This window comes from Dermacentor variabilis, chromosome 4 (genome assembly GCF_050947875.1).
Source record: "Dermacentor variabilis isolate Ectoservices chromosome 4, ASM5094787v1, whole genome shotgun sequence".
NCBI classification, from domain to species: domain Eukaryota; kingdom Metazoa; phylum Arthropoda; class Arachnida; order Ixodida; family Ixodidae; genus Dermacentor; species Dermacentor variabilis.
The window spans coordinates 52,667,865-52,689,768 of NC_134571.1; the positions used below are offsets into that span (position 1 = coordinate 52,667,865).

The window sequence follows — 21,904 nt, forward strand, 5'->3', positions numbered from 1 at the left end:
TCTCCCATACAACAAGGTGATGGGGCTAGACCAAACCGAGATGTGTTTGAGGTGACGTGACAGTTACCGGCATGAGGCATGCGACTCAGCTTGTAATAACAACACACGTAATAATACTCAGCAGAACTCCAGAAAAATAACGTATCTTTCATGTGTATATATATGACGGGTTTGAATTGGCTTGAACTATTCTTTGGTTAACATGATCTCTCTGCCTCTCTACAAAATAAAATTATCACTCAAATTGACTGGCACGATTCTGTGCATGGTGCCGACACCTGTAGGAAGACAAATATCGCGTCGGGCATACCAGTGGTTGACGCCTAAACGGCGAACGGCTGGACAGTCCGAAAGAAAGCCCACCGTATCCACTGCAACGCACTTTATTTACAGGAAACAACGAGCTACAATATTCACTTCTGAAAACTGGAGGAGTTAATCGGTCTGACGAGGAACCCGAAGTAGAATGAGCAAACAAGACGAGCTCTGGACATCAACTGATTTTGCTACTATAGGATTAAGGCTGTGTTTTGAGCATTGATGCGTTTGTAATCTCTGTGTAGCACGATGTCCACCGTCCGTCCTGCCTAACTCGTGTTCTTCCCTTCTTTTATTTAGCAATCTTATTGTGCTACACATGCAGGCAACATGGGAGATATCCTTGGACTTTAGAAATGTGTATTGACCAAAGGACAGCAGTCCCGGGATTCACTCACGTGCTTTTCTGCTGCATAAAGTTTATTATCTCTCTGTCTCTCTGGCATCATAAGAAACCAACAAACACTCACACCAATTAAGGACAACATGTTGTCCTTGGTGTGAGTGTTTGTTGGCTTCTTATGATGTGAGTAATAAAAATCGGTACCTCGGTTAAGCCACTTTGTTCTCGTTTATCTCTCTTGCAGTGCTATAGATTCCCAATAGTGAAATAACAACTGGCTTAATTGTCTGTCCTGCTGGAATGAGGGAGAGCTGTCACGAAAGGACAAGGCTGCTTGCTAAGCAGTCAAAAAAAAAAAGAAGCACGGGAATTCTGGGCGCCGTTGGATAATATGCAGACTCAGGCCAGCGAGTGACACAAAGCCACAAGTTCACCAACCAGTTAGGTTCAAAAGAGAGCCGAACAGCCCTGCCATGCTCTGGCACGCCTATGTCAGCTAACAACCGTTCTCTTTCACTTCGGGAGAGTGACAATAGCACATTGCAAATAGGTGAGAACGCAGGAATCGCTAGCTCTGACAACCACCGAATCACCAACTGCAGAAACATCGGGGCTTGACAGTTTCGAGCTCTGGAAATCAGGCAGAACTGGCTAAACAGTTTCGTTTGATCTGTGAGCAGAAAATAAGCGACACCGAACAGTACAAGTTGACACAATTTAAATCACGAAAGCAGCTGCGAGAAAACTTGGCATTATTAGGGAGCGGATGTATCATGCTGCCAAAGGTGAACAAGACAATATCGCGAGCGCAAGCTGCAATTGACCAATTGATTGTGAGTACCAACGCTGTCAGTGTATCTTTTTAAAACCTGTGTGTCGCTCACTTAGTTGGCACACCTTAGATGAACCGTCACCAGTTCATCGAGCTGAAGGCGCTCTTGGTATCATCAGCACTTTAGATGAGAGAGGAACAGCACATCTGTATAAATAACTGTGCGGCGTAGTACAAAGAAAGCAGAATGGAATATGAGGATTGCAGAGCAAGCGATGGAACGAAACATGGTATTAGTAAAGCTAAAGATAGAGGTATTGAGTAGGCGTCCATGCGAGAGTAGCTGATACCTTAGTTGAGGCTGAGGTGAAGTGATGCTGTGCAGGTCACGTGTATTGCGCAGATCAGGGGCCAAATTCACAAAGATGTTCGTTCGTAAGTGCTCTTTGCCATTGGCGGGCGGCCTTCGCTAATAACATGTCCAGCATAGGGATTGGTCGTAATCTGTTCTTCCGAACACTTCTAGCGCAAGAGCTTTTTGTGAATATGCATGGGCCCATATAGCTCGTATCACAGTAACATGCTAACAAAGTTCGCAAAAATAAGGAGAACGCAGTCAGAACTGACAGGTGATTAGACAAAGTGATATTGAGAAATTGGAGTGAATATGGTGGGCGCAATGAATGACCTGTTTCCTGCACACAAGGCAGTAGTTCTCAGAACCACCTGAAAACTGCTCTAGCGAGTGATCGCACCGATCTTGGTGGCAGGGGCGGCGCCAGGATTTTTCTGTTGGGAAAGGGTCAGGGGAGGTGAGTAGAGCATGTGGCTACGTCGGCTGCCTCCCTTCGACGGCCTTTATAGCCGCCCCTGCCCGGAGGTACGGTGGCTGTACCGGAAGTGTCTCCGATATTCAAGCAAGCCATCGTGTCTGTGGTTGCCGAGCGTGAGAGAGGAAGAAGGGGAGGGGGGGGTGAAATCTCCGCCCCGGAGAGTTGGAACTGTCCGACGGTAGAAGAGGGACCATCAGCATTCGGCGTTGCTGTGGTCTTATCAATAGGGACTGACCGAGTCCATTGTTCCTTATCTTATGTTCTTGAGGTTACCTGACATAATAAACAAGCCTCACGTCCCATGCTCACGTCTTCTTTTTTAATGCGAAGGAAGGCCAGTCTATGTACAATTGTAATTAATCGCAAAGTAAGAGCGGACGTGGCAGATGGAGGGCCCTACAATGGCGCACGACTGCGGCCTACCATTTTGCTTCTTGAGTGCTGAAATTAAATGGCTGTTTCAGACGTGTTAGAGCGAAAACATCTCGGGGTCTCTGTTTGCAACCAGCGAAAGGGTCTTTGTCTATGCGGACTTCGGACTGCGAGGCGCCGTCGTCGGATCAGCCTGGCCGCTGCGTTCCCGAGTCGTCGTGCCCGGAGGCCCGGCGCGAGCGATCCAACACGTGCGAGCTCCCGGACCACGTGTGCTGCCGCCGGGAGTCGAGACCGCAGCGCTCCGCTGCCGACAAGGACCGCATGTTGGCCGTACTCCAGGAGAACAGGCTACGTACGCAGTCGCCTATAACTATGCTTCGCTCGCCCTTCGTTTCTTAAGCAGAACGGGTGACCACAGATGAAATTTCAACCTCGACCGCAACGCCAACTACACTTTGTTTGGAAACATGACACCACTGAAAATGAAGCTATACTGGCTATACCTATAGGTGCTCTGTGGCTATGCTGCTGGCGCCAGAAGCGCAATTGCGAGACTGCACGTCGTCCTGCGCCACGTGGCCTCCGCGCTAGAGTGTGTAGTCCACTCAGTCTCGAGCGCCAGAGCTTTCACTTTAGCGCTCGTCACCATCACACAGAACAACACAACAGGCGAGACTCTCCATTAAGCGCAGTGATGTCACTTAAAGCGTCATTACTCATAACAGAAAAGATGTTAACGAACGAGCAGCGACGCTTGTGTATTTCATGTCTTCGTGATCGCACTGTTGCAGAGGAAACGTCCACCTCAAGGTGTGGCATTATAAGCACGCCACGTACTTTTTTTTCAAAAGCATTGGCTTCTTTCGGTGGTGCAAGTTAAGCCATAAAGAAACAAACAGCAAGTATTATGCTAAGCCATATTGGGAAGTTACACTGATGGACTGCCAAATACATTGCCTTTCTGTGCTTTATGTGCCAGAAAGAAAAATGGCGCGCGGCAATGACAAATTGTAAACTCCCGCACCAGCTCAACGAGACGTAGCAGACTATGGGAAATATTGCCGAGTTTAATAAATTTCTTCTGTGATTCTTTTTACTAATAGGAAAACGCTGTATTCTATAACAAGCGGACAGTACATCAGCTACTTGTTATAGGCTTCTCGCGCACTGAATGGAACCAGTACATGAGAATACTGCGTGGTCCGTGACGTCACAGTGATGTCATTGGGTCGTAATAAAAAAAAACATAACGTTGACAATCATTTTCTACGATAACAAACAACATTCCTCCGCCCACAAAATAAAAACAAGCGCAGATACAGTTGCGAAAACTAATGTATAACCTCCCTTGGCGTTTGAGCGGACTACAACTGCGGGCGGTGGGGTCCAAAAGGTGACGCAGCAAAAAATAAACGTGCGCACGTCAATGGCGCGCCGTCGGCAGAGGCGCAGCGCGTTAATTTTTGTCTTTTTAAAATTATTCAGGACCTCACCAACGATGACCGTCATGACGGCAACACTGCATAGAGGACAAACTATGGTAAACAACACATGGAACACCAAGTACGGCATCTCTAAATCGCTTACAAAAACCTAAATTTACCCGCCATGTCACCTGGAAATATTTGTATCAGGTCCACTCGGACATTTCATATTTATTTTTATCCTCTTTTTCTTCCACTCTCCTCTGAAATCTTTTAATCCCATTCCCCATCCCTATACAGAGCAACATGCCAGCGGTTATATACGCGCCGGCAAAATTCTCTGTTTTTCTAATAAAGAGCTCTCTCTCTCTCTCTCTCAATCGCTTACATGGTCTCATAGATTCTGATTACATACATTCTAGTACCACGGTGAAGTTCATCCTGACGCGTAATGATATTGAGTTTGCTTAAATAATGAAATTTTTTTGTCTTGTCATTTCGCATTGTGATACAAATGTATTTCTTTTTCTTCACCTGATGTACACGTCTGTGTTAATTTAGTTGTGTGAATGTTGAGAATGTATAAAATTTAGGCGATATATTTTTTCTTCTCTTTTTTTACCCTCTTTCTCTACTGTGAAATATATATTTGCTCCAAATGATCAGAGGTACAATATTTTGTCATATATATCGGCCTGCGCACCAAACTGTAATAGCAGCAGAAGCCTTTTGTCAGGCTATGTAGCCTTTAGCCTCTGCTCCCGTACCTGTAAGTTCCTGTAAGCAGGCGGGACAAATAAACGTCAAACTTCGAACAGTGGCATTTGCGCATGTGCCGCATTCGTACGCGACAGCCGCGGCAACGCACTTCAGGTTACCGCTACCGTTTGAGTGCCGAATCATTCTTACTTATAAGAACCGCTTCGCGATACACATCAGACGGCCAACATTGCACGATAACTGAACGCTTTCCAGTATGCGGCCGGAATCCCCCCAGCAAGGGCGACGAGAAACGGTTCCCAGTGCATTATGTGCTTGGAGGAAGAAGCGTCCGCAGTCACGGAGAGTACCCGTTCGTGGTAAGTAGCTACCTTCCCGTGTCTGGGCCGTATCAGACAAAAAAAAATGAAACGTGCTTTTGCCAGAAAAGAAAATTATTCCATCCATCTTATTTTTTTGTTGAATCTTTGTTTGCTCTCGTGCACTCGATATCCATGACGGATCAACTAGCGTGTACGTCATAACAGCCGCGTGTACGTGCACCGTACGTTACGTTGCGAGGCATGAGAACCTCGGAACACATGCAGATGTTCTGAAAGTGCAGCCGTCTGCGCACCAGCCTCGGAATTGAGGAGACCTAAGTTTGATCTCGACTGCTCTTCCTTTAATTATTTACTTGTTTATCGGTAACAACGCTTAGAGTTGCAGTGGTAACCTTATCCGCTATAAGACCGCACCGGACAATTCAAATATTACCATGTCGCATTGTGGAGGAGCGAGCTTACATGAACAGTTTGAGAAGTTACGCACTGAAGCCGTCTTCTCCACACAAAGCTTTGCTTTTTGGCGAAGCGAGCTTTTGCAATCACATTCGGGACCCATGCAGTAAAGGCGGCTTCTCCCCGGAATTCGTCGTGTTGTGAGGAAGCGAGTTTTGACAAGCCCTTTAGGTAGCCACGCACTAAAAACAGCTTCTCCACAAAGGACATCGTATTGTGGAGAAGCAATCTTTGACGAACACTTTATAGAGCCGTGCACTAAAGTTGGCTTCTCCTCTGGACATATTTTGATGCGGAGAAGCGAGCTTTGACGAGCACGTTTTGGAGCTAAGCACAAGAAACAACTTTTCACACGATGTCGTATTGCGGAGAAGCGTGCTTTGACAAACGCTTAATTTAAGGCGCTAGGCACTCGTGCACGTATCCTCGGAGTGTCGAAAGCATCATGCCCAATCTATCGTAGGTGAGACAATAATAGCGAATGCATTTGCGCGGCTTTCATTTCGTAGGCGCTGTTCAGGTGTTCCTTTCGTCAAGATACAGATGCTTTCATGATAAGCTGAAATAGGATGGTAAATGGAAATGAGGATATATATAACGAGGCGCTAATAGAGGTCGAGATGTGCTGCCACTGCGTAACTACTTGCTAAACATGGTACTGCCCACATGAAAGCACGGGCAGAAGCAGACCGTTAAAGGACAACACAAACCATGTCCTTTTCGTTCTACTCATGTCCCTGTTTGCGCGCCTGCCTTTCAGTCCCTTGAATCCTTACCAACTTGCTCATCTTTCAGACGTTCTAACACACATGTAACACACGCTGTGGCCATGAAACTCAGCGCCCCGCAAGAATGAGTCATGTCGGTATCACTAGTGAAAACGGTAGAAAATGACATACTGTGGGCTAGCTTTACTTGTTCGCGTTTGTGTTTGTCAGTTCCACACAGCGTTTGCGACTGTAGACGAACCAATGCCGCACCGCTAGCAACGTTGCGCGACGGAAATACACTTGTTTCAACGCGAAGTATATTTAGAACGCCCCCACAGCGCTTAGTCAATTGACCGATGAATCGATCGATTTTAATTAATTGTTCACATACAACAAGAAGGTACGACGGTGCGATAAGAGAAACGGATATAGAGGCAGGAACCTTAACTGCCTCGATGCTTCGCGGGCCCCTGGAATGTCCCGCGACAAAAGATCAGAACAGAGCTTGTATTACGTGTATGAAGGGTGAATGGGGGACTAGACTATGAAATATGCCAACAGAGTAGAAATGGCAGATGTGATCGACCGCTGTATGCGTCTCTAGCATCCTTGATTCGTTCGAAATGGTAGTGCAGCGTTCTTACCTTAGACGTTCGCGTTGCTCGTGTGCTTGCTTTCTTAGTGCTAGCAAAGGTCTAGCACATCACGCCAACAGATTCACGTAGAACTACTTCGCTTTCTAAGTGGCTTGCAGGATATGTTAAGCCTAGCGAAATATTGGCAGACATCTCTCACTCTCCAGGTGGCAGTGTTCCGCGACAAGATCAAGGTGGATAACTTCTGGTGCGGCGGGGTCCTGATCACGAAGCAGGTGGTTCTGTCGGCTGCACACTGCTTCTACAAAGCGTGAGTATTGGTTATCCCATTTGCATATATGCTACATCTCATGGCCACTCAACGGGGCGAGTGGCTGGGTGTCCCGCTGCCAGCAGCGCTATATCGAGGGGGAAAACAAAAATGACGGGTAGCGAACCATGCTGAAGCTTGCTTCCCCGAAATCTGGTTGATGACTTCGACGTGATCGACATGATTTTGGGGAAGCGACGCTCGTCTTTCACGTACTTTCATCCTTACCCCAAGAATGGTCAATGGTTAACTTATGTACCCTTGCGGAGAAAAACTATAATAATAAAATTTCGATGTACGCCGCGCATATATATTACTTATTTATGCAATACTGTCAATCCCGTCAGGGATCGTAACAGAAAGGGCATTCAAAAAGTACACTGACAAACAAACATGACAATGAAAAAGGGTTTAGAAATACACATCATACGCGTATGATGGTCAGCTGGAAACAACTTGCATGTCTTTTTCTGGTACACAAGCGTCAACTATGGCTCCTTTCTAGATTTCAACTCCCTTCCAGCGCCTCCTATACACTTCAAATAATACGCACAAGTCCTTCCTGGCAGACACACAAATGACCTCTCTACGATCAGTGCCATTCCATGGAAAACTTCCGTTTTGTCCTGGGCGCAGGCCAAAGCACAGGCTAAGGGCGCAATAATGATGATAAGGAGAGCAACGGGAGAAGCCTGGCGACCGTCTTTTTCTTTCCCTTTGTCTACCAATAAGGCGCCAAGCTTCCGCGACTGTTCCCTCGATCGACGCAGGAATGACACGGAGTTCTTCGTGCGCTTGGGCAGCCTGGAGATATCCAAAAGCCGCGTGCGCGGCGCCATGACGCAGACGGTGGAGCGCAAGGTCAAGCTCGTCCACTTGCACCCGGCCTACAACGGCAAGCAGCAGAACAGCGACGTGGCGCTGCTGCTTCTGCACAAGGACGCGGGCGTGAGCGAGTCTCAGATGCCGGCCGCCTGCCTCCCCGACGAGGACGAGTCGCCCGACGCCCACCAGGGGGTCATCCTGGGCTGGGGGCACAACGGGTTCGGTGCGTACACGTATGCGAAGCCCCAACGTCGGCGTTCACGGCAGGGTGAAACAATCGCAGTTTCGTTCAAAGTGCAATGGAGCTACAGCTTTCAAAGCGTTGCGCTTTCCTTGGCAAGCTTAACGTGGGCCGATCCCGAAGGTAGCGAAGTGCAACACAGCAGTAAAAAAAGCCGCACTGTGGTGCCGGTGTCACGGGGGTGATCCGCTCCCCCACGCACACGCACTAAGCGTCTTCACCGTCGCGCCAAGAAAAAAATGGGCGAAAGGTGCGGCGTAAACGGCTGGGTTACCTGTCCGCTCCAGCTCGCGTTTGAGTGAGGAAAAAGCGACTATATTTGTGGTTGTTGAAAGAGAGAGCAAGGATACGTAGAAGAGCAGGGAGGTTAACCACGTGTGGTACCCGTTGGCTACCCTGCACAGAGGAGGGAGGGGGGAAGAGGCAGGGGGATAAAAAGAGAGCAGAATGAGGGAGAGACAGAGAACCACGTACACTATAGAGCGGCATGTGGCGATGTCCTTAAAAGTTTATCATGAAGGGCCGTAGGCCGAAGGAACCTTAGCAGTGCGAATTCTGCGCAGAGTTATGCTGACCGCAGCGGTGACGGCTGACAACTGAATATGGGCCAACAAGTGAGTTCGTGCAATGAAAAAAGAACGCAATAAGAGAAAGCACTGCGAATGCGGTACAAAAAGGTAAAGAGTGAATATTTTCAATAATTATAAAAGCGATTATTCGGGCAATTTACTCGGGCATTTCGCTTCCCATGCAGGGGACACGACAGCTAGATGGGTACGAATAGGGCGAACACACAAAGAGAGCCCATTCCAAGAGGTGCAAGCCGACGGGCCAATGTAAAAAGCAAGACTCCAGAAATTTTCGGGGGTCTCAGCTTTGTTCAAGGCCGGTGTCGAGGCGTTTTTCGAAGTGAACACACAAGTTCCCTCGCCAGCCGCTGCCTGCAAGCATGCGTATGCCGATGACAGGCACATATCGATTACCGGAAAGGAGAGAGAGAAAAACATTATCGAAAAAAAATCGGCAAGGAGGTAAAAAGCTATTTTGAGTAGCCACATATAATTGTTTCTTTGTTGAAAGTATGATAACCTGATTGTTCTCCCGAGAACGACCAGCCCTCAATTGTTTTGTCCCAGTCGCCATACAGTTGCGCGTAGAAAGTGCACCACCGATGAGCTCCCCCGTGGATAAGAAAAACGCAGCCCGATTTTTCTGCTTGCATAAACGTGCTGCTCGCAAAGATATTTGACAAGTGGACAGAGAGGCATATATAAAATTTCAGCTGTAGTGACCTGCCCGCCAGTTTGGACGGCTACTGTCCGGGGCTGGGATGAAGTATACTAGAACTAGACTGTAACTAGGGGTGCTGGTGAAATAATGCTTGCTTTCAGTAAACTTTCAAAGAAGGTACCCAAGTCTATATAAATCGAAATGTCAAACTGTTTCAAAAATAAAGACGTCTATTTATTAGCCGAGCGCTCGTATGCATACGAAATGTGAACGGAATTCGAGGGAGAACAACAAACTGCAACTTAATAATCCTGTCCTTGCTGAATGGAAAACGTGTTATCATCGAGAACGCCTCAATGAAGCAATTTCGTGTCGATTTCTGATAGGTCACACAGACACCTCCTCCACATTCTTTTTTTTTTTTTACTTGCGATGGAAGAACCAAAATGCTATAGATGCCCACGAACTGTTAATACTGCACATTTCTGTCATGTGACCACATATGGCAGCACAAATACGGAATTATCATCGCGAATTATACAAATTACACATACCGTTACACCCCATATTAATGTGGGGCGATCACCCGGCCACTTATTTGTGCCCCTGACGGAACTTCCGAACGTTTTAGACTACTAGACTGGCTTTTTGAATAAGCATTTTTGAATAAGATTAGAGCATCGAACTTTCTTTTCCCTTCCGGCATCCCGTATAGATAAACCTTCCTGGTATTGTTTAGGTCTCCTTTTTTTTTCTTATTTTCCTTCTTCCGCGGTACTCTTCCCATTGAGATGGGCATTGTTTCGTGACTCCATCCACATAAATAGCAAGAGTTCGCGTAAGTAAAGAAACTTAAGAAAGACGAAACAATGTGCAGGCTGCTCTGCTGCGGAAATGTCTGTGAAATAAACGTCTCCACGTCGAGGAACTCTCTCGAACTGCGTCACAGACGCACGTGAAGGGGACGCGTGGTTGGCGGAAAACTGGCGGCGCAAGTCGTACATTGGTGGGTGCGAGTCGGCGCCTCGCGGATGTACTTGTACTTCGTTCCGCGAACACCCAAAATTGCTTTGTCGGCCAGATTATTAGCTCTGCCTGCCAGAAGACATAAGTTGCTCAGGTGTGTCGTTAACTGCGAGAAGGTAAAGGGTGACGCCAGGTCTTTCTACTTGTGGAAATGGACACATTTGTTGTCCGCGGCGGATCGTGCGAAGAAGAGCGGCGACGTCGGACTTCCTTTGGGAAATGGACCACATTTGTCGTGGTACACTTGGCGACACCAATACGACACAGGGAAAGCTGAAATAACATATATACAGCTGGTAATATTCAGAGCAACATTGTCCAACTCTCACGTTGATGAGGTAAGTTCTCAATCTAACGCAACGCACAAAAAAAAAAAGCGCCGACGATTACGATACTCCTTGACGCGAATTTTAAGCGCAGCTGTTTAGTTGTTTTGAATTCACGATATATTGTGGCAATGAATTTGGTTCTGGACGACAGGGTCATCTCGACGGCGGCACTGAGCCTCTGCTTGGGCAGCTCGTTTAGCAGCAGCGGCAGACGAAGCATCTCCCCCGATTGTATATCGCTCATTGTTCAGAAAGGAAGCGCAAACACGGGAACGCGTGGCTCGCGCATTCTCTAGTGGCGGCGCCACAGAGTAGCGCATGCGCAGATGGTCCACGCCAGATGGCCCACGCCAGCGCTTTGTTTTATATATGGTATCGGCGGACGCGCTCGCCCCATGCCTGGTCGCCACCGTGGAGCATGTCTCGTTCGCCACTCCGCTTTCCTCCTCACCCTTTCGCCATACTCTCCTCCTCTGCTTTCTTCCTCATGCTTCCGCTGCACCCTCCCCCTCCACTTGCCTCTTCGCTCTCACCGTGTTTCATTCCTCGCTGCGCTCCGCGTTCGTTCGTTCACCCTTCGGGGTGCTCGGGTGCTCGTTCTCTCAGTTACGCCGACGGACGCCGACACTCAACGCAGGAACAGACGGCTAAGAGCTGCGCTTTAAAAAAGGAAAATTAACGGAGTTTCCTTTTATCCGACGCTTTGAGGAATGACGGTTGTACCACTAATACAATATCGAGTGCCCTTAGGGGGTGTACCCTTCAAAACAGCTGCAGTACCTCGTCTCAAAAATTAATGGCATGAGGCAATGTAGCATTCTTGTGGTTCTGGACAAATGATTTAACTGCACATAGGATGGCAAGGGTGTCAAGTTTGCAGTGCGTGCGTTCCCCTGGACTTTATCTGCAGGAGGGAAACTGCAGACAAACCTTCAGGAAGCCGACGTGCCCCTCGTGAGCAATGAGCAATGCGACAAGCTCTACAAGACCCTCGGAACTTACAAGACCGTCTTTCATCATGGCGTCGACCAAGACTTCCTCTGCGCAGGAAACATCACCGAAGGCGGAGTCGACGCCTGTCAGGTACGGTGCAGCCAAGTTTTATATGCAACTGTAGATTTTCCACGCATTAAATGGGAACAATACATAAACTGACAATAACAGCTTTATGCATTTCTTTTTGGCGCGATTCCCACATTCTCGAAAATGGGTGCCAAATTTTAAAATAATTATTGCAACTGCAGTATGGTTTACAATACAAGCCAATTCAATAACATAGCTTTATTATTTTTCTATTTTCCTGCGCCATCTTTCATTAAGTCGTATCCTCTCCCGTCTCGTCCTTCCCTATTCGGGTTCAGCACTTGCACACGCTACAAGCGCATGAGGCGCGAGTCACATAGTAGAGCAGCTGTTAAAGAGCTAACCCATATTAGCCGGCATTATTTGCCAAAGTTGCAACAAGCTTTGTTGGAGAAGGGGAGTTTTACGGTAGCCGGTGGAACGCCTTTCTGAAAGTTTCTTACAATCTTCAAGTAAATTTCTGCAGACTTGCTTTATCCCTACGGAGACTTAACCATCAGCTAAATAGATTGCCTTCGGAAATACTTTTTTAGGTGTTCGCTCTGAGCTGATGCTGCTTCATGATGTACGCCTACAAATTCATTCTTGCATTCGGTAAATAACTTTGGTGCCAGGGCACCTAGGACGCATGTATGCATTAATGTGCGCATGTGATTTTCTCGCTTCCATTCTGTCATATATCACCATTTCACGTGAAGTAGTGCGTATACGAAGCCTGTCGCTAGGCTAACGTATCTAGGTCCCACTAAACTCCCTCTTTCTCATTTGCTAAGCAAATTTCCTTGCTCTAAAGGTTAACTGTACAATGTCGATGTGGTCCAGAGCAGTACCGAAGAAAGAGGCATGTAAACCTGCCCTTGGCTAACTGCGTACGGCATGAACTCTTCTACGAGCAGCACGACTCCGGTGGACCGCTGGCAGTACGAGTGAAACGAGACGGCAAGGACGTGTGGGAGGTGGTGGGGGTCGTGTCCTTCGGCGTCCAGTGCGGCCTGCCGGGATACCCGGGTGTATACACTCGCGTGGCTACCTTCGTGCCCTGGATCCTGCAGTCTGCCGCAAAGATTGCCAAGATCAAGGGAAAGCCCGCCGCGGCCATACGGCAGCGCCCCAAACCTTAGCCATGCTCTGTCTTATGTTGAGCAGCACGCGATGCCTACAATCTGACCGTAACGCCATAACTGGTAAAGTGTTACTGTGGTCGTTGCACAGCAGACTTCTGGCCAAACACGGCTCACACTGGAATGGCTGGTTGCGATTACACTTGTCAACTGTTCAAATTTTTGCACGAACATGTGCCTCGTGTGCATGCATACAACCCGCCATATACACAAACCTGCTTGCCTTATTGCTGCACTTTTTTCAAGACTGGGCTCTGCAACCCCCATGCTAGGGTAGAACACCTGCAACCTGGGCAACCCTCCCAGCTTTATCTCTCCCTTCAACCTTTCATACAGTTCATGGGCATACGTAAGCATAAATGACCAGACGCTTCCCGGATGCATAAAAGTTAGCCCGCGTATGCATGGAAAACCAATCGGTAAACAACCATCCGGCGTTTTTAACTGCGACGTCCGTCATAGCCCAGGAGCGATTTTGGAACGCAAGACCCATGTTACAAAGGAATACCATCATTCCTTTGATAATTCTAACAGATTCTTTTTTAATCACCCACGCCATATAGCACAATTATACCTATTCATGTGGATTACCTGAAGAGGGGGCACAAATCGCAATGTTTACATTGCCAGCTAAATAAATAGTACTAATATATTTTTAAAAATTGATATGATTCAATCGCAGAAAATTAAGCCAGATAACAACGGAGTCATGTCCACTTAACCGAAATCCCGAACGTAGGCCCAGTTTATAGTGATATCTGCTAACAAAATATGCCAAAAATACATTGGCATTTCAATTATAGGTTGTTTTTGCACTATGCAATTAAAAACTATTTCCTGTAAATTTATGTATTTTATGGCACATAACGGGGATGGTTATATTAATACTGGACAACCTCCTGATTTCTGCAAATACAAGACTTAATTATTGTCCAGCTTCATTTCCGCAACAGCAACACGTGCCCAAACAAATAATTTAAAAGTTAGTTACTCATACTTTTGCGATTTTTTGTATGGGTAATGTCTGTCTCTAAGACACTTGAAAAGGCCAAATTTGGCTACATGTCACAAGCAATTTTTAAAAAATAAGACCTGCTCAAAGTACGATAGACGCTGCAGAAACATACAAATTTCAAAGGTGCACCTGTCCTTACCCAGGAGATAGGGTTCTTAAAAACCAACAGCTGTACAATGACGGCTTGCTTGCTTCATGCTAACACCGTCGCAGGGAATCCGGCTGAATGGAATTGGGACTTCAAATGTAAGGGGTCTAAGAGCCACACATTAAACCAGAGGGGACCAGCCGATGGATAGAACCACACCATGGTGCCCTCATTTAGGTTTTACATATTTTCATCCAAGTGTTGTCTCTCTACCAGATTAGTGCCTGTGCGAGCTGCATGCGCATTAAGCATAAACCATCTCATTTGCATTTTCTATATTTAGCTACTTCACCGACTTTGGATCATTGCTGCTTCTTGCTTTATAGACAAAGAGTGCAACAGGATGTATGGAGGCGAGTAGGAGACTAGGAGTAAGCGCAGGTGCTGAGGCGGAGAGAGTGTAATGCACTAATGGAGAACTTTTGCAATGACGTCAGCTAGACAAGAGAGGAGATACAAAGGAAGGCTTGTACCCAGCACAGATGTGTGCATTGGCATCACCGTCAACACCATGTCTCGTTTCGAATGTATCAACTCTCCCACCTCTTGAAGTGAACAGATATTACATTGTGCTTAGTGTGTCGGCTGATGTGTCCATAAAAAGTATGTTGTGGATCTTGACATGACATTGGACATAGACAGCAGGGTCACAGAAGGAAGCTATTGCTGACTTTGAGAGTTATGCACGATTGTTTCTGAAACAATTTTTGTACCATTCCACCACACTGTAACGACCAGCCCATGGCAAGGGCACGTGTAGGCTGCAACAGCACATCACACAAAATTGTACCAGTGCTTGTGATTCCAGACTGCTTACATCATAGTAACAGGGAGAAGGTGACTGTTCCCTAGTGTGCCGTAGTATGTTGATAACATTTTGGAGGAACAACACACATGCAGAGGAGCAAACGCAGAGCATTACACTATGCCCCCCCCCCCCCCTCGCCCCGCCGCTCCAGCTTCTTCGGCACATCTGACACTCCCCAGCATCCACCATGCTCCGATCCAACACTCCACACCTCTTTTACATACCAATTCTAACAATACAGTCGACTTCCATTATTTCGATCCCTGTTAATTCAATTTTTCGGTTAAATCAATCCCAAGTGAAGGTCACAGCCGGCGCCCATGCATTTCTTTGGAAGTTTCAAAAAGCACTTTCGTTATTTCGATCCTAAAATTGGTCTTCGCTGGATAATTCAAACTTGGCAGAGTCAGCACGCATGCACCTGACCTCTATGGTGACCTCAATAGCAATCCCTTTAGTTACAACGTGTATCTGTGAAGCTTAGGGGATAGCAAATGTGTTGGAACAAACATCATCTCCTGTCGCAAATGCCTATTTTCGGCCTCCCCTCAGAAGATTTTTAAGCTATAACTATAGCTCACCATGCCTGATTACGGTAGTTAACTAACTCTAACGTGCACGCTTTATTTTTTCAGAAAATTGCCTCGAAAATGCCTGCGCGGTGCAATCGGACACGAAACCAGAACCGCCTTCGGGGAGGTTGTATGCTTTTCCAAAAAACACACTTGTATTGCGGCAAAGCTGGCTTTAAGAAACCGGCCGCCATTTGTGCAACGCGTTAGACCTCTGCGTGTTACTCTTGCTAAAAAATTGAGAGCGCGTTAAATTCATAGTTTGTTTAAGATCTTTAATGTCAATTCCACATTATTTTTCTACTTTGTACACATTGAAAATGGGCGCGCTTTTATTCTAGGGCGTGCTCGAATCGGGCATTTACTGCCAAACGAATCAGTGGTGTTTTGGCGTTTTACTCGACCCGCCGGATAATTCAATCAATTTAGTCGGTCCCGTCAGGGTCGAATTAATGTAAGTTGACTGTACATGGTTGAGAATTAAGATCAACACGAAAAAAAAAAAACGCGGATAGAGGGGCAGAGAAAGAGAAATTGACAAGACTGTATGCATGCACTGCCTTGCTCCACAATACCTTGCTCCACGACACTCTGGTCTAGTAAATTCGATCTTGCTCTCTTTTCTAGACATGAAGTTGCTCCTAGCCGTCCAAAAAGCGTAGCAAACTACTCCTAAGGTTGTCTCACGATACAGTGAACAGAGCTATGATCTCCCGCATTGCCTGCGGAATCGCCCCACGTGGCAGTCATGTGCCGAAATGTTATCGTGCCAAATTACAGAAACTGAGTAAGAGTGGACTTTTCTGTGCCTTTTACTGTTAGAGGAAGTAGCAGCATCGAAGACTCGAGAAATTGTAATATGAAGCATTACAGCAGTAGCGACATATTTTCGAAGTTGTTGAAAGTCTACCACGTGCTTCTTAAGTTAAAAGAACCACACTTAGCACATATAAAAGTTGGCAAACACAGCATAATTTTCTCTGTGTCATGACCATCACGATAATGTCAATGACACCAGGTCCGGCTGTTGAGACTAACTTTAGTATAAGATATCTTACAAGCGTTTCCGGGGTTTCATACTTGCTAAATGTCATCATTTCATGTGCGAGAAGCATGTAGAAGAGTTTCTATAACCTTGAAGATACGAGAGTATTGCTCTAAAGAGATTGCTCTATTTTTATATTGAACACAGCAAATAGCTTATGCTAATATTCGTTCAATATTTCTGATGACACCACTGCCTAATATTAGGAAGCATGTAAAGTGGCGGAGTATGAATATGTCTGTACTTCCAAGAGTTATTTGTACACAGCAGAAAAGACTGTCAGAAAAGGTTCAAACGGCCATGTGAATCCGACGTATGCATGCAAGGAGTGCCATCAAATGCAGCTTTGGCAGTGCTTTATGAAATTCTACCACCCTTTTATACTGACCACTACTGAAGCATCAACTTTAGCTCTGTATTTCCCAACAATTCTAAGTTTCAAGATATGCAAGTCATTGGGAGAACTCTTTTCTACTTCAATTCCTACTTATCGCATTAATAACCAATTAATAAAATGTGACAGTCACTGTTGATACAACAGCATGAATATGCCAGTAAATATAAATCTCAAATCAATTATGGAATTATTCTGATGCACCATTCTTAGCTTCCTAAAGACCTGCTGGCAGGACTTTTGAACAAAGGTACTGCACAAATTGTATGTACGTACACAGCATTGTATGTACACCATTGTATGTACACAGCAAATACATAGCTGGGCTGTTTTCTGCAATGGCACTTATAATTTAAAAAATGCGCTTTAGAGAGATTAAGAGGAAATAAATTTGCACAGGTAAGCAAGCTCAGGGATTTACTCTTGTATAGCAATAAACATATTTATGCAACACATTTGTCTTGTATATTTTATTTTTGTATACAACATACAAAATAATGCCATTTATAATATACACGGTGGAACCATAATGGCATTAGGAACAAATGGGAAGCATAGGAAAATACACACGGTGAATTTCTTTGCATTTAGTAGACATCACTATACCACAAACAAAAAATTATGCGGTCAAGTGATTTGCTGCCTTATCATGAGCATTGTAGATCGTATCTAAACATTAAGTGAGCGGCAAGCATACTGTCTTGGACAAGTGAAACATGAATATGTGAATAGGGAAACACACTTGTTTCGAATAGCGAAACAACAATGTTTACAATGAACGACATTCAAGTAGTACACAAAGAGCCAGGAACCAGAACATTTCACTGCTCACACGAAATGTGCATGCAGATGTCTTTTACCACTACAGTAGAATGTCAGTAAACAGAAATCGCTTAAATGGAATTGCTGATTGGGTGGAACAGTAGGCTCTCCAGTTGGTTGGTTTTGTATTTGAACGATGCAAAAGAACTTGCCTTAATCGGAACAAAAATATTCGCAAGTCTCCAAAAATGGAACTACAGAATCAACCTCTAACAGCATTTTTTTTTAGTACCGATCTGTGATGAAAGCCATTCTTGACGCTTGGCATGTATTGGGTGTCCAGGGCGTAAATTTACATGTTACATACCAAAGCAGTCGCTGTTGTGAGTATTTGTTGCTCAGAATCAACCAGCTTCGAATAGCGGCAATTCCACCCTCGATGTTTGTCCTAACGATAGTGGACGAGTGGTGAGGCAAGCGCTTGAAAATTAATGTTGTGAAAAAAATCCACTATCATTCGGTTATCAAAGTGCAGTCGACTTCTGTTAAAAGTCGACAGAGGATGCAGATTTGGTGCATGCATTAACCATGATTTCGTCTATCTGTAGCGACAGCACGACAATCAAAGGATACAGACTCACCAGGCCACAGGCAAGCATATGTGCGCGTAGCAATGCCTTTGGAAACCTTTTTTCTTGTTGTATTAAGTATTTTAATTTGAGGTGAATCCGTTATTTTGGACTTACATCTAGTTCGACGGGCAGGCGGTACCTGCCGAGTCCGAATTATTGGTCAGCGACTATACTGGTTGCAGAATAAAATTTTAAATGCCAGGCAGCTTGTTGTTTTCTGTTTGTTTATTTAAACTAGTGGCTACATTAACTTCTTAATGCTCAACATTTCTGACAACAGTATTAAGAGGGTGTATGACATAGTATAGTGCTGCAATCCTGCACATCTTTCTTGGTAAACAGAACTCCTGTTTATTGGAATATGCATCTTTGGTCTATTGAGGTTCTGTTTAATGAGATTCTACTGCATAATGGCAGGGAGTGAACTTAATATCACTCAGTGACTAAAAATTTCACTCATCAGTAATAAGGCATAGTGGAATGTTTCACGGAAAGATAAAAGGGAACAGAAGCTGTGGAACTTCTGACATCACCAGAGTGGGCTTGAAGCTTGCCTTCATAATCTTAATCGTTCCCCCACACAGAGAGCTCAGTTTGCATAAAGCTGAGGGCAGCACTGCACCTTGTCCTAAGTGGTCACAGCCAGAGCTCTTTAATCACACCAACTCCAAACGTCTATGTCAAACTCCGGACAATGTGAGGCACCTTTCTGGGGGAGGTTATTTATTAGACCAGTGCCACCAGTGCTCGTTGCGACTCACTGCCTGCTATGAAATGGCTAAACTGGCTGAAGAAATGTTGAAAAATACAGCTTACCTAGTTTTGCTTGAGTGCCTGCCGAGACATTAATTTCTTGTTGTGCTTGTTAAAAAAGTGCTGTTTCATATTTTATATTGTTGTTCATAGGTGACTCGGCATCAGCATTACCACCCCCCCCCCCCCCATCCCCACGCTGTTCGTTGATCACTGTGTCCAGGTTTCGAAACATTTGAGTATATGAGGACTTTCATAATTGGCGTGACTGAAGAGCTCCAGTCCCAATGTTTAAATAATGTGCTTCTTGGAAGATTCCCAAGCTAAAATTGCATAACCATGCCCTCTCAGTATCTGCTAAAATGCATCAGGGCCTTTAAGTACTTCTCAAGTGACTCATCACAGCTATCACTGAGGTACATTATTGAAGCACAAGGTCCTCAATCAAGGGGGCAGCATTGCCCTCTACTTTAGTAGAGTTGAAGAGCTTCTAGTCGAGGTTAACTTATGAATGCAATGATCAGGCTTGTTATTATGATTAACTGCACAGTACACGTACAGTGGACAAACAGGGAAGCAGACTACGCACAGCACTGTCTGTCGTCTGCTGGGCCTCTTTGTTCTGTTTACCAGTGCTGCGCAATGAATTGTGACACAGATGAACTGATAGCACTGCAACTCCAATAACCACAGAATTCATAAAATGAAGCAGTTTCTCCCAGACAGATCAAAAACACAAATTGTGGGCTATACGTAAGAGATGCCATCATGCATAAACAAGAAGCTGCCGAGTTTTCACTACATTTTGCATCAGTGTAGTGCGCTTAATGCGCTCAATTTGGTCTGCACGCATACAACTGCTCTGTGACAGCAGGACATTGTCAAAAGAGAAAAATATTATGCAAAGAACATCTGATAGAGTAGGGACCTTTTTTTGTATCTCTGTTGAATGTAACTTCAGCAAAGCTTCACCTAGACCTCCGCTACCAGAAGCATATAGGCAACCGAAGAGGTGATGTATCAAAACAATGCACGAGAGTAAACAGCTAAAATAGTAAACAGGTAAATCTCTGAAATATATCACAAGCTCCATCATTTAAGCTTGCAGGAGCAACCACTAAAACATGTGAAAATTGCACCATTCTTCTTGACACGGTGTCAACATGATGCTGTTTGCCTGAAAGCTGCCAAGTACTTCACGCAGAGCTTCAGCCAACAGCAACACTTAGGATGATTCAAGGCCACTGGTACCCTTCATTCTGGAGCCTTAAAGAAAAAGTGAAATGTGGACCACAATTTTTTCAAGGGTTATAAGGCAGAACATGTCTGATGACACCTTCGATAACTAAAACTATAAGCAATTTATAACGCGACATCTTGACATTTAATAGAGGTCTCTAAAAGTGCTCAATATTTATATAATGCGGATATCTCATTGCAGCATTCGAACAGCTCCGTGATCAACGGTGATGAGCATGAGGGTTGCAAGGTTTACTTTACTCTGAGCACAGCAGAAGCATCATAGACAGGATGCTTTTACATATTCTAATGCAGAAGAGATTAAATGACATGATGGAAAATTCAGGCAATATTTTCCTTTTCTCTTTATTTGATCCATGTGATAATTCAACGAAGTTGCAAAGTCTTGTCAGGGTTGAATTAGGAGAAGTCTGCAGAGTTTATGTATATAGAAAGGAAGAAGTTGACAATCACTTAATTATCCTTAAGGGGAGACTCTCCTCGAAAACGCATCTTTTAAATATTTGTACAAGAGATTTGAAGATCCCCCCACTTACAGAGCATTACAAGAAGATTTCAAATATATGAATAGTTTCTGTGTAGCCACTATATTTCTTGAGTTATGTCCTACACAATGGAAAAATAGAGCGATTTTGTGGGCACTTTATTATGTAATAAATTTTGATAAAAAGCATTGCACTGTAGCTTATTTAGCTCCTTGTAGACTACTAAGTGCCAATATCTATTCAAACAGCATCTACAATTACTGCAACTATGAAAAAAAATTAGGACACTTCAACTAGTTTTTTCCACAATCACATGAAAATAACTTTTACAATAGCCTTATACTAATGAAATTTGGCATGCATACTCTTGAAGATTTGCAGTGCTGATACCTACTTGAATTTGCAATATCTCCAAGCAGTAGTTGTAAGAGTACAAGGTTATATTAAGGGCAATCGCGAAAAAAAAAATTAGTTGAAATGCTCGAATCGTTTTGCATAGTTTCAGTAATTGTACACGCTGTTTGGCTAGATATTGGCACTTTGTGATCTACAAAGAGCTAAACAAGCTACAGCACAATTCTTTTTGTGAAAATTTAGTTCGTAAGAAAGTGCTCACAAAGATGACTACATTTTGCTGTTATGCTTCACACAGCTACACAAAAAGTAATCACACATTTAAGATCTGCATAGAAAACTCTATAATTGGCTGAATTTTGAGTTTTGTGTCTTTTTTTGCCTGTGTTTCCTTCAGTTGATAGTCGGCGATCGTGTTGTCCCCTTATCTTGTGTTTGTGTCTGCATGCCTTACCCCTTTTTTGCATTATAAATTTTCAAACGTCTAGAACAAGTAACAAAAAAAAAATTTTTCGAGGAGTGTCTCTTCTTAAGTGATTTGAATGCAAGAGCATGAGGACTTGTCCAGTTATCAAGTTAATTTAAAACTCCACCTTAATCCACCTTGCCTAATTTGCACCAACTTTAATTCTTCTTAATGC

General features: G+C 44.9%; 2 protein-coding genes across 4 annotated transcripts in view; one reads left to right on the top strand and one right to left on the bottom strand.

Moving 5' to 3' along the window:
• The first annotated feature begins 2,768 nt into the window (after positions 1 to 2,768).
• Positions 2,769 to 18,316, top strand: LOC142579146 (mite allergen Eur m 3-like). The gene is made up of 6 exons (XM_075689077.1): positions 2,769 to 2,993; positions 5,041 to 5,144; positions 7,077 to 7,180; positions 7,951 to 8,228; positions 11,742 to 11,914; positions 12,811 to 18,316. The coding sequence occupies exons 1-6, from the start codon at positions 2,792 to 2,794 to the stop codon at positions 13,033 to 13,035; spliced, it is 1,086 nt and encodes a 361-aa protein (XP_075545192.1). The 5' UTR covers positions 2,769 to 2,791; the 3' UTR covers positions 13,036 to 18,316.
• LOC142579145 (uncharacterized) overlaps positions 17,473 to 21,904 on the bottom strand; it is a 34,429-nt gene continuing 29,997 nt past the window's right edge. For all 3 annotated transcript variants that reach the window (XM_075689074.1, XM_075689075.1, XM_075689076.1), the window contains one exon: positions 17,473 to 20,430. The gene's annotated coding sequence lies outside the window, so the exon portion shown is untranslated. The remainder of the gene's footprint in view (positions 20,431 to 21,904) is intronic.